At 48.6% G+C, this 22,954-nt stretch overlaps 1 protein-coding gene across 1 annotated transcript in view; it reads right to left on the reverse strand.

Annotated features, from left to right (window-relative positions):
- The window catches only part of ASPM (assembly factor for spindle microtubules), a 40,684-nt gene that overhangs the window by 14,588 nt on the left and 3,142 nt on the right, over positions 1 to 22,954 (reverse strand). Inside the window, exons 4-13 of the mRNA XM_054981461.1 lie at positions 21,820 to 21,918; positions 20,077 to 20,223; positions 12,222 to 12,467; positions 11,934 to 12,001; positions 10,304 to 10,445; positions 10,091 to 10,221; positions 9,205 to 9,380; positions 8,970 to 9,115; positions 8,791 to 8,876; positions 648 to 863 (exon numbers count right to left, since the gene is read on the reverse strand). Coding sequence (XP_054837436.1) covers positions 648 to 863; positions 8,791 to 8,876; positions 8,970 to 9,115; positions 9,205 to 9,380; positions 10,091 to 10,221; positions 10,304 to 10,445; positions 11,934 to 12,001; positions 12,222 to 12,467; positions 20,077 to 20,223; positions 21,820 to 21,918 — 1,457 coding nt within the window. The remainder of the gene's footprint in view (positions 1 to 647; positions 864 to 8,790; positions 8,877 to 8,969; positions 9,116 to 9,204; positions 9,381 to 10,090; positions 10,222 to 10,303; positions 10,446 to 11,933; positions 12,002 to 12,221; positions 12,468 to 20,076; positions 20,224 to 21,819; positions 21,919 to 22,954) is intronic.

Below are 22,954 nucleotides of genomic sequence, written 5' to 3' on the forward strand. Positions count from 1 at the left end.
CAGTGTAAGTTTGCTTGCATTGCTCACCACAGAGCATTATTGTTCTCAATTATGTGAAGTCTCCTGGACTTGAAACCATACCCATCAATAGTTTGTTTGACTTCTATCCTGCCCTCCCCACAAGCGGGCTCAGGACAGGTTACAACAGTAAAACATATAATTTACATTTAAACTTGAATAAAACCACAAAATTTCCATAAAGTTGCCAAAGTTTTCACTTTGGCTGTTGAAGTATTAGCCAGAGATTACTACTGATGCCTTTTCATACTTTTATAACCTATTTTCTTATTAAAATTATTATAAAATTATTCATCCCAATTGTTTCCTTTAAGTAAATAGTACCTCTGCACTTTCCAATGACTGAGTATATTGATAGTATCAATTTCTTCCTACAATGACAAAGTGCAGTCATCCAAATTTAGCTGTAAGACCTCCAACAAACTTGGTGATGAAGGCAACATTTAATGTTGATTATTTTATCTTTAGTATTTTTGGTTTCATCTCCTATACCAATAATATATTGTGCTTAAATTAAACTGTAAAAATGTGCCCTGAAATCCCAGCCTCAGCCAATCAACTAACCAAACAGGAGAATAACTGAGAGCTGTGTCACCATAAAATAAGCTTATGGGAAACAAAATATTTACCTGGATGCCATAAAATGCACAAACTGCATTCACCCAGTCCATTAATAGCTTTACATTTTCACTGCATGTTTCAGATGAATAAAAGCTACTGCTGTCTTTTCTCACTTTGAGGGTTATAGAAGATTCGAGTGCAGACATCTTTACTTGTGTGTCATGTGTGCTCTTTAAAAAATCTGTTTCAGTTTTTAACTGATGCAGATCAAGGAAAACATTCACCTAAACAAAAGAAAATATTTTTAATATTATTAAACTGTAGCACTGCATATATAAAATTGATAAAGAATATTATTTTCAGAAGTTACTAATGTTTGTTCCTGATATTTAGGCATATTAAAACCAGACCCTTTGAAAACTTGGCGAGTGGCCAGTACCTGGTGTTTCAGATTAGGAGGATAACAATGGGAAAATTATAGGACTCTGACTTTGGTTGCTGGGCTTTGAGAAAACCAACTCTGATGTAACAGGGTTAACATACCTGTAACTTATGTTCATCGAGTTCTTCTGTGCTGACACACATGGGGACTGCGCAGGCGCAGGCCAGCCGCCGGAGAATTTTCTAGAGCTTCCAAGGCTCCGAAGGGGCCGTTTGTCGCGCGCCTCAGCGACCGTTTTCCCGCCCAAACGGTCACGTGATCCTACAGCGACCAACGGCCCCTTCCCTCAGTTCTCCTTTGCCGCCGCTTGACCAACACACTTCAGCCATAACACCTTAAAAACACCAATATCCGTTACAGCCATCACAGTATTGTGCATTGGAGTTCACAGCGGGGTAGGAGGGAGGGTTGTGTGTCAGCACAGAAGAACTCGATGAACATAAGTTACAGGTATGTTAACCCTGTTTTCATCTTCGTTCTTCTGTGCCTCCACACATGGGAGTGTACCAAGCTTCACACAATAAGGAAGGCGGGGGTGAAGTCCAACACAATTTTATTGAACAAACAAGAACAACAATAAATAGATATGCATATATACATCTATGTAAAAAACTGTGTAAGGACACATAAATATCTACATATATACACACCCCCAGGTACATATATACACACTTTCACTCAAGGGTACCCAGCAGGTACGCCAAGAAAGTCATTCCAAAACTCCCTCAGGAAAAAAGGGAGTGTAAGACAGCCTTGGCCACAGATACATCCTGCTCCGCATTGACATCAACGGCGTAATGCCTGACAAAGGTGTCTGCAGAGGACCATGTGGCTGCTTTACAAATGTTAACCAGGGGCACCCCCCTGAGGAGTGCCGAAGAGGATGCTTGGGAACGCGTGGAGTGGGCTCTGACATGGAGCGGGCAAGCCACCCCTGCCAGGGAATAGGCCTTGCTAATGGCCGTCACAATCCACCTAGACAGGGTCTGCGAGGAAGCCCTGTTACCCTTGTCCTTGGCCCCAAAACATACAAACAGGTGAGGACAGGTGCGGAATTCCTTTGTCCTATCAAGGTAATAGGCTAGGGCCCTCTTCAAGTCTAGGGAATGGAGGGCCTTTTCCCCCTTAGAGGAAGGTTGAGGAAAGAATGCAGGCAGTGAGATATCCTGCGAGAGGTGGAAGGCGGACACCACCTTGGGCAGGAACCCAAGGCAGGGACGCAAGACCACCTTGTTGGGATGAAACACAAGAAAGGGAGGGTCAGACCGCAGTGCAGACAGCTCACTGACCCTCCTGGCCGATGTGACGGCCACCAAGAATGCTACCTTGTAGGATAGCATATCCAAGGGGCATGTAGCCATAGGCTCAAATGGAGGCAACATGAGACGTGAGAGCACCAAGGACAGCGACCACTGAGGCACTGGCGCTGACACAGGTGGGTAAAGATTGTACATGCCCTTAAGGAACTGGCGGGATTGTGGGTGAGAAAACACCGTAGCACCCTCAACTCGGGTGTGAGCAGCTGATATCGCTGCCAGGTGGACCTTGAGGGAGGAAGCCTTCAAGCCCAGGCCACGCAAGTGGCACAAATACTCGAACACAACCCCCAAGGGACTGTTGTCAGGCACCACTCCTCTGGCAAGTGCCCAGAGCTCAAACCTGCGCCACTTGGCCGCATAAGCGCGCCTAGTGGATGGCCGACGAGCATTCAGGAGGACCCTCTGTACCTCGTCAGTAAAGCCTATCGGGGAGGAACGATCCGCCAAGCCGTTAGGTGCAGCTTCCTGGGATCGTGGTGGACCAGGCTCCCGCTTAGGAGAAGGTCTTGCCGAGGGGGCAGACTGACATATGTCCGTTGGGACATCCGCAGGAGCTTCGGGAACCAAACCTGCCGTGGCCAGAAGGGGGCCACCAGGATGCAGTCCGTCCCGTCCTCCTCTATCTTGCACAGGACCCTGGGAATCAAGGGGAACGGAGGAAACATGTAGTGCAAGCCCTGCGTCCACGTAAACTGGAAGGCATCCCCAATAGAGAGGGGGTCGCTCCCTGCCCTGGAACAGAACGTGTGGGCCTTGGTGGTCGCCGCAGTGGCGAACACGTCTATCACTGGATGACCCCACATCCGGAAGATCGGCCCAACGCACTCTCCGTTCAGTTCCCACTCGTGGTCTAGTAACGGGGCCCTGCTGAGGGCATCTGCCCGGGCATTGTCTGACCCAGCCACGTGTATAGCACGGAGCGACACGCCGTTCTTGATAGCCCACTGCCAAGTGAGTGTGGCTTCCCGGCACAGGGCCAAGGACACTGTGCCCCCCTGCTGATTCACGTAGTACATGGCAGTCGTGTTGTCCGTCTGCACCAAGACATGACGATTTCTCAGCAGTGCTGTAAGAGACACAAGTGCGAAACGAATGGCCCTTAGTTCAAGCACATTGATATGGAGGGTCTTTTCCCTGTCAGACCAGACATCTTGCACCGACACATCACCACAGTAAGCCCCCCATCCCAACAGAGAGGCATCAGTGGTAACCGTGATGTCATGGTGTTGATACCCGAAAGGGGTCCCTCTAAACAAGTTGTCATCAGACAGCCACCAGTCCAAGGAGGAGAGGATGACCCTCGGGATAGAGAATTTGAGGGACGGAGGGTGCAGTAGAGCATCATACCTCCGCACAAACCAGTTCTGGAGAGGGCGCATACGCAGCCTAGCAAAAGGCACCACAGAGGTGGCCGCTGCCATATGCCCTAGTAAGCACTGGATAGTGCGCACAGACTGGAACCGGTTCCTTTTAAACATGGACACTAGACCCCTTAGGGACCGAGCCCTCTCCAAGGGGAGCAGGGCCTTACCCTCCACAGAGTCTAAAAGCGCACCAATGTAGGACACCTTGCAGCTGGGCACCAGCTTGGATTTCTCCAAGTTCACCAGGAGCCCCAGGCGTTGGCAAGTGCTAAGTACCAAGCCAATGTCCTGCACCAGCCTAGACTCCGATTCAGCCACGATGAGCCAGTCATCGAGGTACGGAAAGATGGTACAGCCTTCTTCCCGTAGGAAGGAAACCACAGGGGCCACACATTTAGTGAACACTCGTGGGGCAGTGGACAGGCCAAAGGGGAGCACCTTATACCGGAAAACCCTATGCCGGTAAACAAAACTCAGGTACTTCTTGTGCTCCTTCCGTATGCCCACGTGAAAGTATGCGTCTTTTAAGTCAAGAACCGCAAACCAATCCCCTTGCTTCAGTAAGGCGATCACCGCCGCCAACGTAACCATTTTGAACTTGGTCACCTTGAGGAAGGCATTAAGGCCCCTCAGATCTAAAATGGGACGTAAACCCCCATCCTTCTTAGGGACCAGGAAGAACCTAGAGAAGAAACCCTTTACAGAGTCCTCATAGGGCAATTCTTCCACAGCACCCTTGGCCAAGAGCGACACGATCTCCGCATCCAGCTCGGCCATAGTGTTATTGACAGCTGTCAGGGGTGAACTGCATCTAGGCAGCTCAACGAACTCCAGCCCGTATCCCAGTTCAACAATAGTTAAGACCCATGAGTCAGATGTTATTGACTCCCACTCAGAGAGGAGTGGACTAAGTCTGTCCGAAAAGTTCGGGGATACGGCTGGCGCGACCCGTCAGTACTGCCTCCCGGCGCCCTGCTGGTCTTTCTGCTGGGCCGGTTGCTGTGCCTGACGAGGCTTGAAGGGCCGACGCCTCCTCTGCTGTTGTGCGGGAGGGTAAGGCCGCTGCTGGTAGGCAGGATACTGATGGTAGCCCGGCCGCTGCTGTTGGTATCTGCCCTGGTAGTGGTAAGGGCCAGACCTGGGAGCGTACCGTGACCTGGAGGAGGGCTTGTCCGCTGGAGCCAGACCCAAAGACCGCGCCGTCTGCCGGTCCTCCTTCTTTTTCTTCAGGGTCTCGTCGGTCGATTTGGAGAACAGCGAGTCCCCCTCAAATGGCATGCTCTCCACCCTGGAACGTACCTCTTGGGACAGGGCCGTAGACCGCAACCAGGAGTGGCGCCTGAGGACCACCGCCGACGCCATACCTCTAGCAGCAGTGTCAGCAGCGTGGCTCCCAGCGTTCATCTGCTGCTTAGACAGCCTCACAGCCTCTGTCTGCAGCAGGGACACCACAGCCTTCTGCTCAGGAGGGAGGTCTCGTGTATAGGATGCCAACTTCTCCCAGAGGTACAGCTGGTACCCTGCCATGATGGTCTGATAGTTGGCAATCCTCAGACCCAGGGAAGAAACAATGTACTGGCGCCTGCCCATAGCATCCAGCTTCTTGCCCTCCTTATCGGCAGGCACCGAGGAGTGACCCGATCGCCTGGGGTTGAACTCCTCTGTGACCAAGGAGGAAGGTGGAGGGTGTTTCACCAGTGCCGGCCAGGTACCCTGCTTGATTTTGTAGAGCTGCTCAATCCTCTTGGATGTTGGAGGCTGATCACAGGGCACCTGCCATACCTTCTCCACGATTTCCTCAATACCCTCGAGCATGGGGAAGCCAACGTACGCCGGGTTGTCCCCGTAAATGCGTTTGAGGAGCTTGTCCTTGGTCTGGGGGACTGCCGAAGAGATGTCCATCTCGAGAGCCTTGGCCATCCTTGCCATCTGGTCGGCGTAGATGCGGAGGTCCTCGAATGGCGAGTCCGCAGATGGCACTAGCTCCTCAGCCGGCGATGGTTCGGACCAGGACTCCGACTGGTAGCCGCCAAAGCTCTCCCCATCCTCCTCATCGGAACCGAGCTGGGATTCCGGAACCTGGAGCGGAGGGGGAGCCCACGCCGACCTCGATGTCGAAGGCCTCGGTTCCGACACGGAGAAGCCCGCAGGTGCCCCCTCCCATTGGCAACGGTATGGCGAGGGGAGGTAGGAAGCCTGCCGATGCCGGGACGCAGTGGACCGGACTGATCGGACACTGTCCCCGGAACCATGCCGTTCACGACCGACCGGAGGTGGAGACGGACGGGCAGGCGACGGACGGCTCCGACGAGGAGACGGGCTCGGTTCCAGCCTCGGCGACCGAAGGGGAAGCGATGGTCGGCTCCGACGGTGCGGGCTCGGCTCCGGCCCCGACGAGAATTCCGCGGGCACCGTCTCGAAGGCCATCGGATCCGGCACCGGAACGGTGATGTCTTCTGGCTCCGGGGAGCCCAGGTGAGGGGAAGGCGTGTGAGGAAGCACGATGACCTCCTCCTGAGGAGCGGGACGCGGCGACCGATGATGCTTGGTCTTCTTCTTCTTCTTCGCTGGTTCCGAAGAAGACCTCGGAACCGACGCGCTCCTCACCTTCGAAGGGGACCTCGGCTTCGACCTCTTAGGCTTCATCGGAACCGATCCGGACGTCGGTTCCGACCGGGGACTCGGTACCAGGATCCTCGGTTCCGACGTAGGTCTTGGATCCGACCTGGTAGATGACGCGCTACGGGGCGGCCGCACCGGTCCCTGCGCTGGAGAGGCCGCTCTCGACGCCGAGGTACTCGGGGGACGCGGTTTCGACCCCGACCTCGCGGAGGCCACTGAGCCAGCTCTGGAATGCCGTTCGGCAGAGGGGCTTGGGCCGGCCTTGGAGGAGGGCAACGGAGCGCCTCCGGACATGACCTTCTGCCACAGGGAGGAGTTCAGTCGGGCCTTGCGCTCCTGCCGGGCCTTGCTGGTGAAACCCTGGCAAATTTTACAGGCCGTCACATTATGGGTCTCCCCCAAACAGAACAGGCACAGTTCATGGCCATCGGTCTTGGCCATTTTCGTGTGGCATTGGAGGCAATGCTTGAAGAGAGCCTTTGAGGCCATCTTCAGGGGCACGCGAAAGGAAGGTCAAAAACAGTCCGAGTCAAATTACCGAGTCCACAACAAAGTCCAAAACGAGATCCGAAGAATAGTCGAGGTCACGAAGTCCGAAGTCAAAAGCCAAGCAATCAGTCAGAATAAAGCACGAAGCACAAAAAAGCACAGAGCAACGAAGCTCACGTTCTCTCCAAGCGGCGGCAAGAAGAGAACTGAGGGAAGGGGCCGTTGGTCGCTGTAGGATCACGTGACCGTTTGGGCGGGAAAACGGTCGCTGAGGCGCGCGACAAACGGCCCCTTCGGAGCCTTGGAAGCTCTAGAAAATTCTCCGGCGGCTGGCCTGCGCCTGCGCAGTCCCCATGTGTGGAGGCACAGAAGAACGAAGATGAAAAACACTGTTTTTACACGTAGCAATGCTGGTAAAAAAAATGAGACTGTAAGAAGATGGAAAATTAATTTCCAACAAAAATAAAAATGTTGTGGAAGCTTTAGGTAACAGACCTAACAAATTGATTTGGGTTAGAACAGGGAGGAAATGGAAAAATAGGTTTTTAAGAAAGTGGAGACTGTTTTGTAATGTTTTGCTATATAAATAGTTGGTGTGTTGTTTCTGCTGGTGAATTGTGGGGTTTTTGATTATTTATTACTATGGATTAAAATGCAGACCTCTGAAGTAAGGAGAGGGGCTAGATGAGTAAGTGAAGCTGCTGGAATTGGATGGTATCTGTCCCTTGGGGTGGAGCGAACTGCAGTTCTAGGCAGAGTGGTGAAGGAAAAGGTCTAGTTCAATGAGTCTGTATGGAAGTCTGTGTGGTGAGGAGTTATTCTGTGAATAATGAGCTGAGAAAAGAAGTTTGTGTGGTCTGCTTTGTGGACGAATCCAGCTGAAGTGGCAACTGAGAGAAATAAACCTTTGTGACTGACTCTATTATTTTTAGCCTAAGTGGCAACTGTGTCAAAAATTAGTCTTTGTGACTGGGTCTGTGAATAAATATTTAAGGATCTGTATCTCTTTTGAAACCTCCAAACTTATGAACCTATTCTGAAACCAATACATTTATAAATAATCTGCAGCCATTATGCACATGTACTTTTAAATAACTATTTCTGTTTAATCAAAATGCTTGTTACATCTTGCCTAAAGGATCCCTTGTTTCCCTCACAGCCCCCCCCCCATGCGCTGACTGTTCTGTCGTGTTATTATCTATAGCTAAGATTTCTTATACAATAATCCAACCTGAGAGATATCTAAGATGAGAGCCTTTGATGGCAGCAAAAATGTAAGGGAACATTAAGGGAAATCAGGGAGTCAGCAATACAGACATCATAAAAGGGAGCAAAATGGCACATTTATGTTTCCAAAACCAATATAGGAATAAGAACCTTCTTACACCAGTATTTTGTATATGTTTTAATGGCTCTGACCTGGACAGCCCAGGCAAGCCTGACCTTGTCAGATCTTGGAAGCTAAGGGTTGGGTCGGACTTGGTTAGTAATTGGATGGGAAACCTCTAAAGACAACCAAAGTTGCTACACAGACGCAGGCAATGGAAAACCATCTCTGTTAGTCTCTTGCCTTGAAAACCCCAACAGGGGTTGCCACATATCAACTATGACTTGTAGGCGCTTTCTACCACCACCAAGCTTCATTTTATCTTACTTCAAAAACTGTAGCATTTTGGCTGTACTAAGTGTAATCTGTTATTAAACTAAATTTATTGCCTAATTTTTAGGTAAATATCCCTATCTTGGCAAATATCCCTATTTTGGCACAAACTAAACACGGTATATTAATTTAATAGCCAACTGATATACCTTAACTGCATGAAATACATTAGTATTTGTTTCCATGGACAGCCCGTTTTATTTGACATCCTGTACCACGCTCAAATTCTGCAGAAATGAGACTGCAAATCCTAAATGTCTGCTATACATACTCGTATATGCCATAAAAACTACCCATATTTTAATCAGGCAGTACCTGAAAAGCAAAAACTATTTTCCATAGAAGTGCCAGTGTTTTCTCTCTATGCCGGTCTACAATATCCTTGGCATCAATTCCTGAACCTATAAAAATCAAACAAAGCAGTTAATGATTACCAGATTCCATACATTTTTGTTTTATAAATACTTATCTGAGTACTACTTTTCAACTCTTACCATATTCATCTTTCAGCTGAATTCCATGGTCCTTTAATACCTGAAGGGCAACATTAACATTGTGCATCTTCTGAAGTCTGCTTATTGCTGGAACTCTTAACTTCTTTGAAAGACTCCAGTTTTTTGAGAGAAGCTCCAATGTTCTTCTGAAAATACAAAGATTCCATGTTACAAAGTAACTTTCTTCAAGCAGAACTCTTCTGTAATATAGGATAACCAAAATTCAACAACTTACACAAGACGAATGCCACACTGCAAATCTGTGGCTAGATTTACTACAGCAAAGTCAAACTCATCAAGTGGAGTCTGCGCATGATTAACCGGTAAGCCCAGGAAGCCAAGATGACGAGAAAGGTCACCTTCTCCACTTAGAAAATCTCGGGAAAATGCCAATAATATCTCTCTGCTGGACTAAAGTAATAAATTAGATGTTACACATAAATTGGTAAGCAAAAAAAATCTCTGCTTTTGAATCAGATCATGATAATTAAAATAAGACTGCTAATTACTAGAGATCTCCCATGGTTGCAAGTCCAAGGTTGCAAAAAAGCCTAGCATAGTTGGTACAGACTGATAATTTGTGCAAAGTCTTACACTATACATTAACATACATTACTACTACCCACTATCATGTAAAGTTTACTCTAATATGTTGTAGAGGCTTTTTTTTTAAATTCAAAAATTTGCTGCAAGGATAACCAGTTTAAGTTACTGGAAGGCTCCACAAAGTTATTTACAAACCCAGGTTTCCCATTTGCATTCAGAATGCCAAAAAAACAACAAACATCATTCTTACAAGTAGGCACTGATCAATCGCAAGAAAACATAAAATAAATCACACACAAACTACTACAAATATTCCTGGAAATTAGGCAGAATACTGAACTCCTACATGAACAGAGCCTTATGTGACAACAAAAGGCTAGCTCCTCCAGTATTTGGAAAATATGTTTGTTTTGGCATCCTGGAACTTTAGCATTTAAATTTCTTTTCTCACCCATACCAGGCTTGAAAATATTGCCCAAATAAAAAGCAAATCTTTAAATTACATAAATTTTGGAAAGCACAAGAAATTAGAATTATGAACACCCCTACAATAAGTAAAGGCTTAATTTGAGTACCTTAAATTCTGCATTTTTACAGAAGAGGCAAGGGTCATGATCAATAATTCTAGATGATTTGGCACGATCAAGAAAGCAAACCAGTAGAAGGAGTTTTTTCAGTGTAAATTTGGACAGTGCTTCTTCATGACCTACAAATATAGAATTAATTTTATAGAGAGGTGCATTTCAGCTAGAAATTGGATTTTTAAAAGTGGGAACAAAAAAAGTTACCATCTCGATAAAGGTGAGGCACAGTTGGGTGCCTATATTCAGCAGCAATATCTGGGTTCCACAACAAGCGACTGAGTATAAACATTGCCAAACCTGTAACATCGCTATTATTCTCCAAGGCTATCAGTTCGCCATAGACAGTCTGTTAAAATAGGGCAAATTATTTTTAGCCAAATAATTGCCTTACAGCAATATAATACAGATCTTCAGCAATTGGAAGAGACATAAATACAGGTAAGATACAATTTAAGTTTTCCCCTTAGCACTTCTATGGGTAAGGCTCAGATCCCCAAATATATCACAAATCCTTGAGCAGTTAGGGTTCCAAATGTAGAGATCATACCTCTTTACTATGTCCACCTATTAAGCAGTTCAAGAGTCACATGAAGAGCCAAGCCACTTTGTTTCATTCTAATATCCTGGTTCCTTCATTTTTTTTACCTTGCCAGCTATGAATCTAAACAGAATTCCTGTTTGCTATATCTACACCTGACAAGATAAGGAAGCCCATCAAAAAGTCCAAGACTCTACTCCCAGTGGCTCAAGGTAGCTTGCCAAAAGAGTTTCAGCAATCCATAAACACAATCTACAATCTCTAAAAGAACTTATCATGCAGCTTGCCACAGAAGGTACTATATACAGAGGCCAATACATGCTGTTTGACCTTGAGAATCAATTAAGGCTTTATGTTTGCCATGACCTTGCCCTGGAAGGCCGTGGAAGGGCACTAGTTATTAATCCTGCATGTGACCTGGTGCATTATACACATCCCTTCCAGCCTAGGCTGACTGGAGTGGGAGGACACATGCTGATACGTACTTAGCACTGGCTAGTGCTCAGAAAGGCAGAGGTAGCCACTACAGCGATAGCAGGCAAACAGTGGGGAAGGAGAAGATGAAGGAGGCTCACACACTCAGTACAACTCCTTTCTAGTACTTGCATGTAAGCCATCACTGCTGTTTGGCATCCCGCCCCTGGTTTCACTGAGGCTAGAAGTGGCAGGGAAGCATCAGAGGTGGATTGCGTGCGAAGTACCAGATGGTGCTGGAATGACAGAAAGCTGCAGTGGTTCATGTATACAGCACCAGTTACTAAGGAAAAGGAACGAGAAACGAAGAGAGGCAGCAGATTTAATGCACTTCTTTGTGCGTGTTATTGTGCTGTCAAGTCGCCTCCGTCCTACGGCAACCCTATGAAGGAAAGACCTCCAAAATGTCCTATCAGCCTTGCTGCCCTTTGTACACACCGCCAAATGCACTTCTACCCGACTTGAATTACAAGATTATCTTAACATTTGGAATTCTGAAGGCAAAAAAACTGACAAGATAATGTAGGGGGAAGGTGGCAACTACAGAACATATAGAAGTTGTTGTTCAATAGATGAATGTGCCTCTGTTCACTGAGCCTACAGGTTCTGGCAACTGCAGGTACCTGCCCACCAAACTCCACTCAACCCAGGCTAGAAAGTATAATGATGCACCAGGTGAGAACAGCCAGTTTAGGTTCCCAGCACTTTCTGGGCCAGAATAATTAATTCCAGGACCAAACTCAGCAAGTCTCTACAAGAGTGTTGGTTCATGTAATAAGCTGCTTGGAATGCTCTTTAAACTTTAGAAGAGTACAAACTCACCTCCAAGCCTATGCGCAGCCACAGTGGATTGTAGCATAAAAGCCAGTTGAGGATTTTCTGCCGTTGTCCTACAACATGGCAAAAATAAAGTGAAAACTGTACTAAATCCTGAATTTTGATTGTTAAAATAAAAACATGTAAGATGTAAGTGTAAAGATCAAAGATTCATTTAAATACGACATTCTTTCAAATTTTAAGGCTATGCATTGTTTCAAAACAGGCACAAAAATACCCACCACTAAGTAAATATATAAATAAAAACAAGATCTAGAACAATTACATTCTTACCAATATCTTTCCATAGATGTTGGTCCTTCCGAACTAGCAAGTGTTTGGTTTCAATTTCAACCTCCAGCCTTTTTATTGCTTTAACCATTGCACTGCAGGTAAACAAATGGCAAGCTGAGCGACGGAGTTTGTTCAATTTACACCGAGCAGAATATGCTCTTAATGAAACTTCCTCTTTTGTTGGTGCCTTTGAAACACTGGATTTATGACAAGATTCTGTTCCCAAAATAAGCGATGCTGCATTGACTGATAAAGGAGGGGAAATAACATGTTAAGTTTATGCATTAAAAAGACACTTTTCTGCAGCCAATTGACCCGAATTATCCGGAGCCACCTGCTTTGCCATTTTCAGGTCTATACTTGCCAAGAGCACATACACTTTCAACTGGATAATGAAGTTGTATGCCTGGATTATTCTACCCAATGATGAAAATTAACAGTCTCTTTACCCCCTTCCAACTATTTGTTTGGCTGCCTACTTCACATTTTAATGGATAGTTTTACATACCCCCAAACCTCAACAAATACCACCACAGGAAAGTCAGTTAGGTGTCTAGTAATGCTACATAAAACAGGGTTAACATACCTGTAACTTATGTTCATCGAGTTCTTCTGTGCTGACACACATGGGGACTGCGCAGGCGCAGGCCAGCCGCCGGAGAATTTTCTAGAGCTTCCATGGCTCCGAAGGGGCCGTTTGTCGCGCGCCTCAGCGACCGTTTTCCCGCCCAAACGGTCACGTGATCCTCCAGCGACCAACGGCCCCTTCCCTCAGTTCTCCCTTGCCGCCGCTTGACCAACACACTTCAGCCGTAACACCTTAAAAACACCAATATCCGTTACAGCCATCACAGTATTGTGCATTGGAGTTCACAGCGGGGTAGGAGGGAGGGTTGTGTGTCAGCACAGAAGAACTCGATGAACATAAGTTACAGGTATGTTAACCCTGTTTTCATCTTCGTTCTTCTGTGCCTCCACACATGGGAGTGTACCAAGCTTCACACAATAAGGAAGGCGGGGGTGAAGTCCAACACAATTTTATTAAGCAAACAAGATCAACAATAAATAGATATGCATATATACATCTATGTAAAAATACTGTGTAAGGACACATAAATACTCAATATTTACATATATACACACCCCCAGGTACATATATACACACTTTCAATCAAGGGTACCCAACAGGTACGCCCAGAAAGTCATTCCAAAACTCCCTCAGGAAAAAAGGGAGTGTAAGACAGCCTTGGCCACAGATACATCCTGCTCCGCATTGACATCAACGGCGTAATGCCTGACAAAGGTGTCTGCAGAGGACCATGTGGCTGCTTTACAAATGTTAACCAGGGGCACCCCCCTGAGGAGTGCCGAAGAGGATGCTTGGGACCGCGTGGAGTGGGCTCTGACATGAAGCGGGCAAGCCACCCCTGCCAGGGAATAGGCCTTGCTAATGGCCGTCACAATCCACCTAGACAGGGTCTGTGAGGAAGCCCTGTTACCCTTGTCCTTGGCCCCAAAACATACAAACAGGTGAGGACAGGAGCGGAATCCCTTCGTCCTATCCAGGTAATAGGCTAGGGCCCTCTTCAAGTCTAGGGAATGGAGGGCCTTTTCCCCCTTAGAGGAAGGTTGAGGAAAGAATGCAGGCAGTGAGATCTCTTGCGAGAGGTGGAAGGCGGACACCACCTTGGGCAGGAACCCAAGGCAGGGACGCAGGACCACCTTGCTGGGATGAAACACAAGAAAGGGAGGGTCAGACCTCAGTGCAGACAGCTCACTGACCCTTCTGGCCGATGTGACGGCCACCAAGAATGCTACCTTGTAGGATAGCATATCCAAGGGGCATGTAGCCATAGGTTCAAATGGAGGCAACATGAGACGTGAGAGCACCAAGGACAGCGACCACTGAGGCACTGGCGCTGACACAGGTGGGTAAAGATTGTACATGCCCTTAAGGAACTGGCGGGATTGTGGGTGAGAAAACACCGTAGCACCCTCAACTCGGGTGTGAGCAGCTGATATCGCTGCCAGGTGGACCTTGAGGGAGGAAGCCTTCAAGCCCAGGCCACGCAAGTGGCACAAATACTCGAACACCACCCCCAAGGGACTGTTTTCGGGCACCACTCCTTTGGCAAGTGCCCAGAGCTCAAACCTGCGCCACTTGGCCGCATAAGCGCGCCTAGTGGATGGCCGACGAGCATTCAGGAGAACCCTCTGTACCTCGTCAGTAAAGCCTATCGGGGAGGAACGATCCGCCAAGCCGTTAGGTGCAGCTTCCTGGGATCGTGGTGGACCAGGCTCCCGTTCAGGAGAAGGTCTTGCCGAGGGGGCAGACTCACATACGTCCGTTGGGACATCTGCAGGAGCTTCGGGAACCAAACCTGCCGCGGCCAGAAGGGGGCCACCAGGATGCAGTCCGTCCCGTCCTCCTCTATCTTGCACAGGACCCTGGGAATCAAGGGGAATGGAGGAAACATGTAGTGCAAGCCCTGCGTCCACGTAAACTGGAAGGCATCCCCAATAGAGAGGGGGTCGCTCCCTGCCCTGGAACAGAACGTGTGGGCCTTGGTGGTCGCCGCAGTGGCGAACACATCTATCACTGGATGACCCCACATCTGGAAGATCGGCCCAACGCACTCTACGTTCAGTTCCCACTCGTGTTCCAGTAAAGGGACCCCGCTGAGGGCATCTGCCCGGGCATTGTCCGACCCAGCCACGTGTATAGCACGGAGCGACACGCCGTTCTTGATAGCCCACTGCCAAGTGAGTGTGGCTTCCCGGCACAGGGCCATGGACACTGTGCCCCCCTGCTGATTCACGTAGTACATGGCAGTCGTGTTGTCCGTCTGCACCAAGACCTGACGATTTCTCAGCAGTGCTGTAAGAGACACAAGTGCGAAACGAATGGCCCTTAGTTCAAGCACATTGATATGGAGGGTCTTTTCCCTGTCAGACCAGACATCTTGCACCGACACATCACCACAGTAAGCCCCCCATCCCAACAGAGAGGCATCAGTGGTAACCGTGATGTCATGGTGTTGATACCCGAAAGGGGTCCCTCTAAACAAGTTGTCATCAGACAGCCACCAGTCCAAGGAGGAGAGGATGACCCTCGGGACAGAGAATTTGAGGGACGGAGGGTGCAGTAGAGCATCATACCTCCGCACAAACCAGTTCTGTAGAGGGCGCATACGCAGCCTAGCGAAAGGCACCACAGAGGTGGCCGCTGCCATATGCCCTAGTAAGCACTGGATAGTGCGCACAGACTGGAATCGGTTCCTCTTAAACATGGACACTAGACCCCTTAGGGACCGAGCCCTCTCCAAGGGGAGCAGGGCCTTACCCTCCACAGAGTCTAACAGTGCACCAATGTAGGACACCTTGCAGTTGGGCACCAGTTTGGATTTCCCCAAGTTCACCAGGAGCCCCAGGCGTTGGCAAGTGCTAAGTACCAAGCCAATGTCCTGCACCAGCCTAGACTCTGATTCAGCCACGATGAGCCAGTCATCGAGGTACGGAAAGATGGTACAGCCTTCCTCCCGTAGGAAGGAAACCACAGGGGCCACACATTTAGTGAACACTCGTGGGGCAGTGGACAGGCCAAAGGGGAGCACCTTATACCGGAAAACCCGTTGCCGGTAAACAAAGCTCAGGTACTTCCTGTGCTCCTTCCGTATGCCCACGTGAAAGTATGCGTCTTTTAAGTCAAGAACCGCAAACCAATCCCCCTGTTTCAGCAAGGCGATCACAGCCGCCAACGTTACCATTTTGAATTTGGTCACCTTGAGGAAGGCATTAAGGCCCCTCAGATCTAAGATGGGACGTAAGCCCCCATCCTTCTTAGGGACCAGGAAGAACCTAGAGAAGAATCCCTTTACAGAGTCCTCATAGGGCAATTCTTCCACAGCACCCTTGGCCAAGAGCGACACGATCTCCGCATCCAGCTCGGCCATAGTGTTATTGACAGCTGTCAGGGGTGAACTGCATCTAGGCAGCTCAACGAACTCCAGCCCGTATCCCAGTTCAACAATAGTTAAGACCCATGAGTCAGATGTTATTGACTCCCACTCAGAGAGGAGTGGACTAAGTCTGTCCGAAAAGTTCGGGGATACGGCTGGCGTGACCCGTCAGTACTGCCTCCCGGTGCCCTGCTGATCCTTCTGCTGGGCCGGTTGTTGTGCCGGACGAGGCTTGAAGGGCCGACGCCTCCTTTGCTGTTGTGCGGGAGGGTAGGGCCGCTGTTGGTAGGCAGGATACTGCTGGTAGCCCGGCCGCTGTTGATGGTATCTGCCCTGGTAATGGTAAGGGCCAGATCGGGGAGCGTACCGTGACCTGGAGGAGGGCTTGTCCGCTGGAGCCAGACCCAAAGACCGCGCCGTCTGCCGGTCCTCTTTCTTTTTCTTCAGGGTCTCGTCGGTCGCTTTGGAAAAGAGCGAGTCCCCCTCAAATGGCATGCTCTCCACTCTGGAACGCACCTCTTGGGACAGGGCCGTAGACCGCAACCAGGAGTGGCGCCTGAGGACCACCGCCGAAGCCATCCCTCTAGCAGCAGTGTCAGCAGCGTGGCTTCCAGCGTTCATCTGCTGCTTAGACAGCCTCACAGCCTCTGTTTGCAGCAGGGACACCACAGCCTTCTGCTCAGGAGGGAGGTCTCGTGTATAGGATGCCAACTTCTCCCAGAGGTACAGCTGGTACCCTGCCATGATGGTCTGATAGTTGGCAATCCTCAGACCCAGGGAAGAAACAATGTACTGGCGCCTGCCCATGGCATCCAGTTTCTTGCCCTCCTTATCGGCAGGTACCGAGGAGTGACCCGATCGCCTGGGGTTGAACTCCTCTGTGACCAAGGAGGAAGGTGGAGGGTGTTTCACCAGCGCCGGCCAGGTACCCTGCTTGATCTTGTAGAGCTGCTCAATCCTCTTGGATGTTGGAGGTTGATCGCAGGGCACCTGCCATACCTTCTCCACGATTTCCTCAAGACCCTCGAGCATGGGGAAGCCAACGTATGCCGGGTTGTCTCCGTAAATGCGTTTGAGGAGCTTGTCCTTGGTCTGGGGAACTGCCGAGGAGATGTCCATCTCGAGAGCCTTGGCCATCCTTGCCATCTGGTCGGCGTAGATGCGGAGGTCCTCGAATGGCGAGTCCGCAGATGGAACCAGCTCCTCAGCTGGCGATGGTTCGGACCAGGACTCCGACTGGTAGCCGCCAAAGCTCTCCACATCCTCCTCATCGGAACCGAGCTGGGATTCCGGAACCTGGTGCGGAGGGGGAGCCCACGTCGACCTCGATGTCGAAGGCCTCGGTTCCGACACGGAGAAACCCGCAGGTGCCCCTTCCCACTGGCAATGGTATGGCGAGGGGAGGTAGGAGGCCTGTCGATGTCGGGACGCAGTGGACCGGGCCGATCGGACACTGTCCCCAGACCGACGTCGCTCACGACCGGCAGCTGGTGGAGACGGACGGGCAGGCGACGGACGGCTCCGACGAGGAGACGGGCTCGGTTCCAGCCTCGGCGACCGAAGAGCAGGCGATGTTCGGATCCGACGGCGCGGGCTCGGCTCCGGTCCCGAAGAGAATTCTGCGGGCACCGTCTCGAAGGCCATCGGATCCGGCACCGGAACGGAGATGTCTTCTGGCTCCGGGGAATCCAGATGAGGGGAAGGCGTGTGAGGAAGCACGATGACCTCTTCCTGGGGAGCGGGATGCGGCGACCGGTGATGTTTGGTCTTCTTCTTCTTCTTCGCCGGTTCCGAAGAAGACCTCGGAACCGACGCGCTCTTCGCCTTCGAAGGGGACCTCGGCCTCGATCTCTTAGGTTTTACCGGAATCGACCCGGTCGTCGGTTCCGATCGGGGACTCGGTAGACGGATCCTCGGTTCCGAAGCTGGTCTCGGATCCGACCTGGTGGAAGATGCGCTACGGGGCGGCCGCACCGGTCCCTGCGCTGGAGAGGCCGCTCTCGACGCCGAGGCACTCGGGGGACGCGGTTTCGACCCCGACCTCGCGGAGGCCACTGAGCCAGCTCTGGAATGCCGTTCGGCAGAGGGGCTAGGGCCGGCCTTGGAGGAGGGCAACGGGGCGCCTCCGGACATGACCTTCTGCCACAGGGAGGAGTTAAGACGGGCCTTGCGCTCCTGTCGGGCCTTGCTGGTGAAGCCCTGGCAAATTTTACAGGCCGTTACATTATGGGTCTCCCCCAAACAGAACAGGCACAGTTCATGGCCATCGGTCTTGGCCATTTTAGTGTGGCATTGGAGGCAATGCTTGAAGAGAGCCTTTGAGGCCATCTTCAGGGGCACGCGAAAGGAAGGTCAAGAACAGTCCGAGTCAAATTACCGAGTCCACAACAAAGTCCAAAACGAGATCCGAAGAATAGTCGAGGTCACGAAGTCCGAAGTCAAAAGCCAAGCAATCAAGCAGAATAAAGCACGAAGCACAAAAAAGCACAGAGCAACGAAGCTCACGTTCTCTCCAAGCGGCGGCAAGAAGAGAACTGAGGGAAGGGGCCGTTGGTCGCTGGAGGATCACGTGACCGTTTGGGCGGGAAAACGGTCGCTGAGGCGCGCGACAAACGGCCCCTTCGGAGCCATGGAAGCTCTAGAAAATTCTCCGGCGGCTGGCCTGCGCCTGCGCAGTCCCCATGTGTGGAGGCACAGAAGAACGAAGATGAACTAAAGGATTTACGTTTGAAATAAGAACTACTATACTACTATGAAAATCTAATACAGTTATTATTTAGACTCTCTCAGTGTTAAAGGCTTATCTAATACTCAGTTTAAAGCGTGCCAAGAAAGTAGTACTCAACAGAAGACATCTTTAACTCTGGCATGCAGTTCAGTTTGGTATTTGGATTAAAATATTGAATTTTGGCCCATTTGGTGGAACCTGGGTATTCCAAACCAAAAATAGTGAATAGCGAACTAGGTTTAGTATTCTGGTTCAGTTGGGCTTTCTTTGAGATGAGCTCAGCTTGCATTTGGGAGTGGGCCTTGGCCATGGCAGCCTTGCCACACTGCTTCTGCAGTGGGAGTCAGCTTTGACTTCTCCCCCCATAGGAATCAATGGAGCGGCTGTGGGTACCTTCTTTGGGGGTCTATAGAATTGACCCCTAGGGTCCAATCTCCCTGAAACTTGGGGGGACAGTCAGGAGTAGCTGGCCTGCAAATTTGGTGAAGTTTTCTTGAAACATATGCCTCCAGCCCATCATATAGCCCCAGACTGATTTTCCCATAGGAAGCAATAGCTGAATTTTAACAAATTTCTCTGATATTACTAAAATGAATTAGAATCAGTTTGGTATTCAGGGCGTTGGGGGCACGATATTCCTAATCTGGATTTACCTAATTTTTTTTGTTTGGTGCACACACCTACTGAACAGTTCTTGTTTCTTTTCTTTAAAAAACAAATATAGGTTCATCACAAGTTGCACTGAGTAGATGCCCAGCAGCTTCAATGAACAAGAACAGCCATAACAATACTACACAAGTTACATGAAGCAGAGACGACTGAACAAGACAACAGAACAGCTACAGTAATTGTCAGGGTTGCCAGGGGCCCAAGCAGGGGTCAGGAGAGTGGGGGTGGCAGCAGGTACTTAACCTCCTGCACACGCGCACTCCTGACCTCATTTTCCAGCATGATGGGAGGACCGCAGGAATGCATACGTGCTTCTCCACCCTGAGCCTTCCCTTACTGGCCAGGTTAGTGGGGCCAGGGGAGGAAGCAGGTGGGGGCAGGGGTTCCCCATCCCAGGCAGGGGATGACAAGCATAGTAATTGCTGCTATAGACTCCGGCACAAGCCTTGGATATAAACGCAAGCTTTCTGATCTATTGAAGATTCTGAAGTTTATTTACCATGAGAAATGTCTGTCTTCACAGTAAAGTCATCAGGAGTAAGTACAAAATTCAACCACCAAGTAAAACCTCGCTGCTGTTTCTCTTTCCAACGCTCATCATAAAACATGTTCTTTGCCACAAAAGGCATTGGATGCCTAGGGAGAACTTTTAAAAGAATTGTATTATTTTTAAAAAATAATTTTCTTTTGAAATGCCAAGACTTGCTAAATTAATAGTAAGTATTTAACTGAAAGGAAACTGCGGCTGAAAGCAGCAGATGCAACACAGTTAATACACAGGTGATAGCCTTGCACACCAATTCAGTGTGTACATACTGAATATTCTCATGCAAGTTTGGGAAACAAGATCAGGGAAGCAAGCTTTGCCCCAACTTATGTGGATTCAGCTACAAATCAGAACTGGGCCTCTGCATGTGCAAACTGTATAGACATAGGTTTGTCTGCAAATGGAGACCCAGATTTAGCACAGCTCTTAACTGCATGAAAAGGCCTGTGGACACAATTTCAGTAAAGTAGAGCCAGTTCCAAACTTCAACTGAATCTACAAGATCAGTGGCAAATTTAGGCCCAATCCACCTCCCTACTCACACATCAGTTAGTGAACACACAATGACTATAAGATTTAAGAAAACAGAAGCACAGTAGTAACTGTAGTACTGGAGATACAGCTCTCTTTTATTCCATATTCTTCATTTTCCCCCAGGGCATCTTTGCCCTCAATTCGGTTTTATCCAACAACAGTGTCGCATTCTCACACTAATTCTCCTTGCTTATCCCTCTCAGTAGCTTGCCCTCAACTCCATGCATTGGTTCATTCTTGTCCAAAACAACTCAACTGCTTGCAGGGGATTTATACCAATTCCCCTTCCATGCTGCAGCCACACACACACAATCACTCCTGGGACACACTGTGTACTGTGCTGGGAGATGATGTCCCAACTATTAATAGTAGTAGCGTTTTGAAGGTGCTTGGAGCTGTGGCAGTGTAGAGGAGGAGGCAAAAATCCCTTCTACAAACCTGAACCAATTGCAGAAGGGTTGGATCTAAACCAATATGATTCTAATGTTAACTCATCCAAATTTACTGATAGTTCCTACAGGTGTGATCTGTTAGGCTTTTAGGGGCAGAGATTTGGATGCATATTGAAAGAGGAATACCGGTGCTAACAGCAGCTCTGGTACACAAATATTGGAGGGTTTTGTATGGTTTCTGGATAACTGAACATGTAGAAAAGATTCCATGTCCATATGACAAAAAACTTTCTTTCCTTCTTAGTTTTGATGGTTCCTATTTTTATCCTCTTATTTTCCCCCTATTATTTCAGCTGATACAACGTAACTGATGCTTGGGTATCTCAGATACAGATTGCTGATTCATCTCTAACAAGTATAATTGTTATTTGTTCACACAAATACTTTTTAACTATGATAAATAAGCTAAATGTATATCTTCTGTAATATAATTCATTTATATTCTGCCTTTCTCTCTAATGGGGGCCCAAAGCAGCTTATATCATTCCCCTTGCCTCCATTTCTTTATATGTTGTTCTACTTTATGTCAGCAAACAAGTTTAAAGCCAATAAGAAAACATACTTTGCAATTATTTCCCCTAAAATTTCAGATGACTCTCCCCACCCCCACATAGAAATTGTGTTCTTTAAGAAAGGAGAAGAAATTTTAACTCTGAAGAAGCTTTTTTTTCCCCTTGGAGAAGAAAGAGGGATATGAATGTATTTCTACCGGTTTTTAATGGTTTCACAAAGGTCAGCTGAGATTGTGCAACTGGATGTATGTTTTTAGAAGTTCTTCGAGTAGTCCTTGATTTCTGAGATAAGAAACCTGAAAATTAAAACAACCAAACAATATTATTATCCAGAACAGTAGAAAAACAGTGAAGGACAACAGTCATAATCCTACCAATCAGCACAAAAAGATTCATTATTGCACTACCTTATAAAACTGCTCATAAACCCCAGGTATAATCAACATGAAACCAGAATTGAGAGCATGCCCCCCCAACCCAACTGTAACCCTATGGAGGTCTTTGGAAATGTCCTCCATGAAATGACCTTGAGGATAAGCTGACTTTATTTGCATTTATTCACATTATTAATATACAACTTTTCAGTATATTGCATTGGCTGCTGCAATTAAAAGCTGCGTGGATTGCATGCTCTCTCTCTGTCCCCCCCCCCGCCCCCTAGACCTTTCCAGTCCTGCTAAAGTTTATTCCTGAGGTGGATGGATTCACATGTGCTACCGATGGCATGGTGTAGACTGCTGAGGGGGGGGGGGAGAAGCGGGCAGGGGAGTTGCTGCTTTCATTCTCTTCTGTGAGCAGAACAGATTTAAGAGGCAAAAAGAGTGATCTTGTTCCCTTGCATCTTCCCACTGCAGCAGCCCAACCTGTGCACTGTTAGCACACACAAACCCTCCAGCACATGAATAAACTTTCCTGGGTTGGAAAGGGCTTCATGGGGAAGATCTCAGTGTCTTTCAGTGCTGGTTCAGATTCCCACTCACTATTTACAAAACTGGTATATAATATATAAACAGAAGTACTGAAACAAAATCTTTTGCCTCCAAACGGAAGCAAGCAATTTAGCAACACCTACTTCTTGGGGGAGAGCAATCCACCGTATATCAGTGAGAGACGCTTAAGAACTCATTACTAAAAACTGAGTCAGCCACTGTAATGATGACACATCAAAAAGGAGAATCGGTTTTTCCACATTTTGGTTTTTGACGCCAGTTTATGAACATGGGCTCCATTCAAGAAGTAGGACCACTTTCACATAGATACATGTTTAGTGTATACATGCTTGACTCCATGCAGTAACAGCCTGCTCTATGTCTAATCACGAAATCATCAAGA

Source organism: Eublepharis macularius, chromosome 5 (assembly GCF_028583425.1).
Source record: "Eublepharis macularius isolate TG4126 chromosome 5, MPM_Emac_v1.0, whole genome shotgun sequence".
In the NCBI taxonomy this organism is placed as follows: Eukaryota; Metazoa; Chordata; class Lepidosauria; order Squamata; family Eublepharidae; genus Eublepharis; species Eublepharis macularius.